At 32.9% G+C, this 9,094-nt stretch overlaps 1 protein-coding gene across 3 annotated transcripts; it reads left to right on the top strand.

Annotated features, from left to right (window-relative positions):
• The first annotated feature begins 587 nt into the window (after positions 1 to 587).
• Positions 588 to 2,378, top strand: LOC132161595 (protein root UVB sensitive 5-like). Of its 3 annotated transcripts, none has more exons than XM_059571751.1 (6): positions 588 to 671; positions 791 to 904; positions 1,125 to 1,185; positions 1,271 to 1,389; positions 1,492 to 1,566; positions 1,651 to 2,378. In XM_059571751.1, exons 2-6 carry the CDS (start codon positions 839 to 841, stop codon positions 1,879 to 1,881), a joined length of 552 nt encoding a protein of 183 aa, XP_059427734.1. In that variant the 5' UTR covers positions 588 to 671; positions 791 to 838; the 3' UTR covers positions 1,882 to 2,378. The 3 variants fall into 3 exon arrangements, with proteins under 3 accessions (XP_059427734.1, XP_059427733.1, XP_059427732.1); XM_059571750.1 differs by having other exon boundaries at positions 1,492 to 1,584; XM_059571749.1 differs by having other exon boundaries at positions 1,492 to 1,584; positions 1,639 to 2,378.
• Positions 2,379 to 9,094: the final 6,716 nt, after the last annotated feature.

Here is a 9,094-nt window from a genome sequence, read left to right as displayed (position 1 = left end):
AATCCATAATCATTATTTAAAAAATATATACGTTTCTCTTTTCGCTAAATACTTCTTCTGGTCCCTGATTCCTCTTGACAAATTTTGGAAAAGACAACCCCAGCTATTTAGGCAACTCTACCCTGTGGATAGAGATCTACGTGGGCACAGTGTGGCCATCAATATTTGCAATGACGTCTCCTGGCATTCAATGGAAAGTTCTTGTCATTTTCCAGACTTACATGGACATGTTATAGAACTCTGCAGTGTTTCGCTAAGTTATAGAACTCTGCAGTCTTCTGGTCCCTATTTTATAGAAATATTAGCATCAGCTAATGCTGCATAGGACGTGAGTTATAAAACTGGCGCTACTCTATTCCTATGTTTTCAATTGATTTTTGTTCAAGGGTTCTGTTTGTGAGAGGAAATTATAAGCCTTCTCTTGATGCAGAATTATTTTTTCATGTTTTCATATTGATTTACTACCACAATGCCATATCAGTGCACATGATTAGAGGAAAATTTTATCCCTTTGGGTTGGACTTTTAACTACAAATTTTCACCTTCTATAGATAGTAAGTTCTTATGCATAAAAGAATGTTTTCCCATTAATTGATTGATCAATTGTTTAGGAGGAAGTTTGGGAAGTAGCAGCACAGCTTCTTGGCCTTGCTCTGGGCATACTGATCCTGGTACATTATGTCCTTTCAAGATGTTGTTCATATATTCCCTTGATAGTGATGTCAATTCACTAAAAACTAGATACTTCTTGATTTGATGCATTTAATTTATTTTAGAGTTACAAATGCAGGATGCACCTGGCCTTCTCAAATCATATCCAGTGTTGTCATTGACATGGATGAGCATGCGGCTTCTGCACCTTTGGTTACGTTATCAATCACTTTCGGTTCTACTATTTAACACAGTAAGAATGTTTTATAATCAGTTCCTAATTTTCTAAGACGTAAAGTGAAGCTTAAGTTGAAGAACTTCTTTCTTGGGAAGGTATATGGGATTGTTTCATTTCCTTGCGATTGACCATGTTTAATAAACGTACTCTGAGTGACAAGGGGGGAAAGTACAAAGAAAGCAGGAGATCCTCTCTGATTAGTTGAACTGTTTTCTATGTTCAACTTTATTGACAGATAAACCTCAAGCGTGCTTGTCTGCTGGTAAAATCACATGTTTTACACTCTATTGTTCCAGGTAAAATTCACGTTCTTTTTTTTCCTTTGCTCATCACAGAAGTTATTTAGTTTACAAAAATGACAAATCTTTTTGTTGGTTTCAGGATGTGTTGCATGCAACAAGGATGAAAATATTTTATTATGGCAAAGATTCATGAAGCCACGGATAACATTTGGTGTGTCCTTGGAGGAGATGGTTTGTGGTGGGAGATCTGTTTCCATGGTATTGCCAAAATAATTATGCTGCTATCCTTTATTATAATTTGATGGTGCCATCAGAAGTAACCTGATCATTTCTATTATTTATCTGTTTATATTGCAACAGATAAAAACACTTCTAAAATTATATGCAAAGGAGCAATATATTCTTATGGTGAACCAACAGCAAGGAGATTTTGAGGTCTTTGTCTCATTCAAGGTATGCATTTAAAATATTTTTCAGGATATACAGGCTCAGCTTAATCAAATTAAGATCCCAATGCAGGTGGAAGCTACAAGTGTGTCTGTCTTGCGTAGTGTGTGGCAGACTTATTGGCTACATGAGAACTGGGACAGTTCAGATGATGTCTTCCATCAGCTCGCACAAAGCATATTGCAGATGGAAGATAGATTTGAGGATTTCATCCAACAGTTAAATAGAGCTGGATGGGATACTGATCAAATAAATCTGAGGGTCCCTAAGGAAATTACCATTGATGAATCAGGTCTTGTTTGATTGTTCAAGCATCGTGATCAAAATGTCTTCATTTTTGGGTTTGATCGTCAGTGCCCTATAATGTGGGCTCTCACTCAGCCAAAATGGACATGCTGGTGGGTGTGCATCACAATGCTGTTTGAGGAAGGTGTCCAGTTCCCTTTGCCAATTTTATCTGAAAATAAGGGGAACGGAGCCATGGAAACATTTAGCTAGAAAAAGAGGTACTTGGACTTGAATCCCTTGGCTGGTATGCTGTGACGTTGTGCACTGGAAGGACAGTTATAGAGGTTCAGATGGGCTTGAGGTCCTGTAATGTAACGAGTAATTTTGGCTTATTCTACGTTTTGAAGTGATGTATTTAATGGACCACAAAATTTTAAGTCCTTTCTTTCATTTTAGTTTTTATTTGCCAATATTTTGACTTGATTGCAATCAATTTATCAAATATGGAGTGTGTATATATGCTAAAAATGACACCATGTCAAATTTGAAGCAGTGTATTGTGACGTTATATAGTTTAGTGCTTTTACCTTTTCAGAAAGTATGACAACTTCATCAGGAAGCTTGGATGCTGCTTCGGGTGTTTCTGTTATTAGACTTCTTCTGGGGACTTTGCAATATCTACCTTTACAAGTGGAATTATTGAAGAATTTCAGGAATTAAGTAGCCGCACTTGTTTAATCACTAATAGGAGGAATCATGTCCTTAATTGTTCCTTTTCAGGTGGAGATCAAGGTTCAAATTTTAGGAGAAAGAAGCTTATGTTGTTCCTCCAACATTCAGCGACACCCAAAGGTAAATTTTCAGTTCATTGAGACTACACATAATGAGTTATTACTTTTTGGGAATTTTTATGTGCAATCACTAAATTGATGTTGCTTCCAGAGGCACCCTATACCATGTTCATCATTATAAAAAACCTTGATTCTTGCTTCTGTTGGGATAACATCAACTGTACTGACCTGACTATTATGTAGCCTATAATGTCTTAAAGGTATTTATAACGTCTCATAAATGACTCAACTGCCGCTGAGTGTTAAAGGGGGCTATCATATTTATTTATGGCAAGCGTATTCATTGTATGTTGCCATGCCATTATACTGTCACAATCCCTTTTTTTTCTTGGCGAGGTTTAGATAGTAGCTGGTCTTGGTGTAGACTGAGATACTTTGGCATCTGGTAGTTGGTGTTTGTTTATTTATTTGATTCATGCTATACATCCTCTTCCTATCCTTTTCTCATTCTCCTACTTTTCAAAATAAAACTTCTACATGGCTACATGAATCTCACAAATCTAATGCTGATTTTGAAAAGTGAGGAAATAGAAAAAGGAGGAGAAGTGGAATCATTCCTCTTAATTCATCATAATTTTCTTCCTGAACCATGTTCACACTGGAGTATGACAGCTTTGGCATATTTCTCATTTACAGATTCCCCAACGCTGTTTTTGATTTGACTTGAAAACCTACTTTTTTCCTTTTTTATTTTTTTATTTTTATTTTGTTTTATTTTAAATTTCCTGAAAGGCAATTTGGGCTCTTCTTGGTCTTGGTCTATCCAAAGGAGTCTTGGTCAGCAAGATTTTTTCTTTTCTTTCTATTTTGAACCTTATTTATTTATTTATTATTATTATTTTTTTTCTCTTGGTGCAGTCCTAGCTTAATAATAGCCAGATCTTTATTCTTCTCTTAAGTGTGGCCACCCTTCTATCTCCTACTGATGCAAGGAAACTAGCAAATTCTTGCAAACAACAACCCCAGGTTTTCTTTCATATTAATTGGTTGCGTAGCTGAGAAGGTATGTCGGTTCCACAAGTAAATGGTAGTTTCTCACTCCCAAAGACCCGCCATCTGGTTTTCTACTTTTCTTTTTTCTCATCTCCCATTAGAGGTTGGCTTGTCATTGTCACCAAACCAATCATTGTTCGGTGTTCTCTGTACTTTGCTTAATCACATCCCTTCATTTGTATTGAAGGGTTGGGACTTGGGATTTGGGAACGAGCCACCACGACAGAAGAAAAAAAAAAAAAAAAAAAGTCCATAAATCCCAACTGTTTTGACCACCGCCTCAAAGTGAAAATATGGTTTCAGGGGCGGCCTGAACTTCTCTTGCCTTCGGTCTTTTCGTGTGTTCTTTGAGATGACGTGGCTCATTTTAAGCCAATCATTGTGAATTGCGGTTCCCGCTGTTAAGTTATTTGGCCGTCATTGGAGAATTCTACTCGTTGTGTTGTCAAGAATGCTCACATTATCTTGATTGTGACTTCTTTATTTTAGTATTGTCAATTCAAACGGAGAAAAAGCGATGCATAATTTATTGTCCCCACCACACCCGATAATGCCAGATGAAACCAGTCCCACCTAATAAAGTTTGTTTATCTTAAATCTGAACATTTTTGTAGTGTTTTAAAACCCATGAATTTGAAGATTTTCTTATTCTCTTTCTGAAACATGCCCCACGTACCAGAATCTGTATGATTTTTTATCGTGTTTTGTTTGGTACAAATCGAATCGTTTGTTAAAAGTTTTGAATGAATTGAAGAAGAGGTTGTTGAATTGTAAAAATCATTGGTTTGAAATTAATAGAAATCTTTTTTATTTGTTGTTAATGTTTGCTATTCTTAAACCTTCCGTGTGTTTTCTGTCAAATAAAGTGATGCTCGATAAGCCAAGTTAATTTCTTTTCTTTTTTTTCCACATCATATTAATATAAAAATTATTCATTTTATTAAAACTAAATTTTTAATTTTATTCAACCACACGAGTAGTTGTGTCACCCATGCATCCCTGAAAGGGAGTAAGGATAACCACCCTTCACCACGAGCCACCCCACCTATGGAGGGTGGCTTGTGAGAGGTGGTGGGTTATGATGTGGCAAGAAATTCAAATTTTAAAACATCAAGAAATTATCACAAATAACGTGTATACTAAATGATTTATTTTACATTTACCCTTTATCTTTTTTTTACTGTAATTATATGAAAAATGCTATATGTGCTTACTTTATGATCTGACAGCAAATTTTATCAATAATTTTGGATAGGTTAATCTATAAATAATAAATCAATGGTGAGAATTACTGTCACACCGATGGATAAGCAAATTCTTAAGAGGGTAAATACTAAATACTTGCAGCAAGTGCATATAGCAATTCTATAATTAAAAAACCCAAAGCCCACCGACAACCACAGCACGAAAGGTTAAGATTCGTATGAGGCCAATCATAGTTTTATCCCTTCATAACCACCAACAGCCTACAGGCCAAAGATAATCCAAAATAGAAGTTTATCCTTTGATAACCACCTACTTGTATTTTTCATTGTCTGATCTCTACATATTTTTTATCCCTCAAAAATCTTTTTTTTTTTTTTTTTTTTTTAATTCTACCCTTTCTCCTCGATTGTCCTCATGCCTAATTCTAGTTTGACCTAATGTAGCACATGACTTAAAAAACCAAAAAGAGAAAGGTTTTCTACATTGTCGGCGCACGGAGAGAAAGATACATTGCATGGAGCATTTTAAGACTATCGAGCACTTTTTTGGGTTTACGTGTATGTACTATATGTGTAGCAATCTCTTAACAATGAGCACGAATAATATTATAATATTTCAAGTTTTTTTTTTTTTTTCACTTTAAAAATATATGACTTTTAATCATTATTTAGTTTTATCATTTTTTAGGCCATGCTAGTTCAAAATCTTTGTTTTCCTGTTTTTCATTTTTTGTTCTAAAAAAAAAAAAAAAAATTAACAAATAACTCAAAATACAAAAACATTTTTCTCTTTTATATCACATCAAAATGCTTCTTTTTTGTAAAAAAAAATAATAATAATAAAAATCTATCCAACAATACACATTAACAAACACACCCATAACTTTCAAAAAACCAAAAAAAAAACAAACACACCCATAATTCTATTTCTATAGTTAAACGAAGGGCCCCTGGTTTGCAATCTTCCACTAGTTGGATGTGTAATGAGAAAGGAGAAAATAATATAATAAGAGTAATTGGATAAGATAACTTCTTGAATAGCCTATAGTTATCTATAAGCAACAGCATTGTCCTTGTCATACATCATTATATTATACTTAAAGCTACTTAGCCAAAAATAATATTTATTTATGATGATATCTAATGCTAATTGACAAATGTGATCTTTAATCTAATCAATGGGACCACAAAGTTTGTAAGGTAACCCACCTCTTTTATTAAAAGAAGAAACCTAATCTACTACATTTTTGGTAATTAATAAAGTTTAATTATTCTAATTTAATAGAGCATGCCATGTTTTTAGGATAAATCGGGAGCATAAATAAAGGATTTTAACTTCAATAAAACCCAACTTTTGCAGCCCTCAATCACCAACTGCCACATAAGCAAAATGCATAAAACTATCATACAGCTTAAAACACTAGATTTTTCCTTATTTCTTCAATTTCTTCCTTCTTGCCGACAACCTCCCTCATTTCTTCTTATTCATTCTTCTTCATTCTTCTTGTCATTTAACAGAGAAAGAGTGAACCTTCCATTTAACAGTCATCTTCTCCAGCTCTAAGGTGATAAAATTTCCGAAGTGTTAAACCTTCCACCTCTAGGTTTTAAATTTAAATCAAAAAACGAGATTTATGGCATTAGAAACGAGTTTTAAGGTATTAAAAATGAGTTTTGAGGCATTAGAAACAATTTTCGAGGCATTAGAAATGAGTTTTTTAGGCTTGATTTTGTGGGTTTTCCGGCGGGTCAGGTGGGTTTTTTGGCAAGTTCTCATGGGTCTGGCCGTGAGTCTCGCCAGACCCACGGCATGCATTGGGCAGCTTGGATTTATTTTTTTTATTTTTTTTTCATTTTGATCCGGTGCTTTTGTTTTCAGTTTTATTTTTTGCATTTTTTTTTTAATGGATAAGGTGTCACAATGTGGTTGGATGCTACAAAACACCACTTTTAAGGCTTGACCCGATGGTAGAGACTCTCATAAATAAAACCATTGACATTTCCCAGTAATCCATTATAATTTTTGGAATACTACATGTTTTATTATTATTTGAATATAAATTGAAGTATGATTAATAAGTTTGTAAAAAATATTAGGGTTAAATACTAAAACTCCCTTAGGGTTTTGACACTATATTTTTTCCCTCCTAGGTTTTGATTTGTATCATAGGGGGTACTTGTAGTTTTGATAAAAACCAAATTAGTCCTTCCATCCATTAACCGTTAGTTGACTTAACGGAAGTCTATGTCACTAACATGTGGACCAATTAAAATTTGACATATAGCATAAGTGGCCACGCTATCAGTGATAACGTGGTCACCTAATTAAATTTTTTATTTTTTATTTTTAAATATATTTTTTATTTTTTCAAAAAAAAAAAAATTTGGGGTGGCCTTTGGTGCTCAAGGTACCTCACAAATCAAAATTTAGGAAAAAATAAATAAAGTATCCAAATCTTAAGGGGGGGTTTTTTAGTAAACTTTGTAATATAATTAAATGCACCGTATTATGGGATAAAAAAAAAAACAAAAAAAACATACTCTATTATTATTACACTGCTTACCTCATTGTGGGGTCCATGATTTTACAATCACGACACGTAGCGCAAGAAGCTTCAAAATATAAACCACCAACGGTGGGATCCGCCAGTAACGGTTAGGCGTAGCTCATTAGCTCATGCATGCTCTTCACGTGTCAGTAGATGCTGCCACCGCACCGCCTTCTCCAACTACTCTGTCTTCTTCATACAACCCAGAATGTCTCTTTCACATCATCACCCGCTGAGGCACACATCTCCCATGAGCTGCGAAACGACACCTCGCCTCAACCAGAAAATAAAACACCCAATATTGATTTTTTTATTTTTTATTTTTTATTTTTATTTTTTTTCATATATACTATATTTTTATTAGAACTAATACGTCAATATTATAAAATAAAAATACAATTTTTCGCATTACTCTTATCGCAGACAAATTTTAGGACAAAAACATACAAATATTTCTTGCAAAAACACTTCACGTATATTTGATCAATATTTGTGAAGTTTTTTTTTCTCTATATTTGACCTATATTCTCTTACAATCAGTCATTAAATTTATGGACTTATGAGGACCTCACACATAAGTTAATATAGACCCCATAAATTTAATAGTTGATCTATTGAATTTATAAGAGAATATGAACTAAATATAAAAAAAAAAAAATATTGACATCTAGCATTTTTCTATTGTAAAATAAAAATATAATTTTTAGCATTACTCTTATCGCATGATCAATGGAAGACAAATTTTAGGACAAAAAACATATAAATATTTATTGCATAAACACTTAACAAATATTTGTAATAAGAGAAATGCTACTTAGAATATTATTATTAACCTTTAAAAAATATATATTAAAGATTAATTTTTACTATCACGTCATCTCAATTGTACGACGCTTCATATTATTATGTTTGTTTATTTCATGAAAATTGGGTGACTTCTAATAATGGTTTGAAAATAGCTTTATAGTTTTTAATTAATAAAAAGAAACTTTTTTAAAGACAATTAACAAATAATTAAAAATATAAAAACCTTTTCAAACTATAAAGTACTGCTTAAATATGTATCCCACCAAATAAAATACTTACTGCTTTTATATCACTTCAAAATATTTTTTAAAACAAAAAAAAGCTTTTCGAAGTCGCTAATAAATAATTCAAAATATAAAATACATTTTAAAACAATTTTCAAACAATAAAATATTATTTAAATATAGGTCCTACCAAACTATACTTCTCCCTTTTCCTTTTATATCAAATCATCGAAACATTTTTTTCTCAAACATAAACGAATCTAAGGATTTTCCTCTATGTTTCGGTCAAATCATATATTCTCCAAAACTCAAATTTTCAACTTTAACTCTAATTTGAATACGACTAGACCCAATTAAATATTTTAATCATCAATTAAGAACTTTAATTTTGTGATTGAGTCATTAATTTCGGAATTACTCAACCAATCTTTAATTTATCATTTCATCTAAATTTAATATTATATATATATATATATATATATATATATATATAGTGGGCATTCATCGAAATTCATTTCATTATCGCTTCCCAATGTTTCTGTTCACTCCCCGGCAGTGACCTCACTTAGGTCACTGGGTATCAAACACGGCAATATATATATATACACTTACTAAGTAGGGAGGTCACTGCCGGGGAGCGAACAGAAACATTGGGAAGC

This window comes from Corylus avellana, chromosome ca9 (assembly GCF_901000735.1).
Source record: "Corylus avellana chromosome ca9, CavTom2PMs-1.0".
In the NCBI taxonomy this organism is placed as follows: domain Eukaryota; kingdom Viridiplantae; phylum Streptophyta; class Magnoliopsida; order Fagales; family Betulaceae; genus Corylus; species Corylus avellana.
Note: the sequence above shows the minus strand (reverse complement) of the source record. Positions and strands in the feature narration are given on the sequence as shown.

Excerpts from the sequence above, each read along its gene's own strand:
- LOC132161595 (XM_059571749.1), top strand. The coding sequence starts at position 839 with ATGAGCATGCGGCTTCTGCACCTTTGGTTACGTTATCAATCACTTTCG. Across the intron at positions 905-1,124 it reads CGGTTCTACTATTTAACACA|ATAAACCTCAAGCGTGCTTG; the intron begins GTAAGAATGTTT and ends CTTTATTGACAG. Across the intron at positions 1,390-1,491 it reads GTGGGAGATCTGTTTCCATG|ATAAAAACACTTCTAAAATT; the intron begins GTATTGCCAAAA and ends ATATTGCAACAG.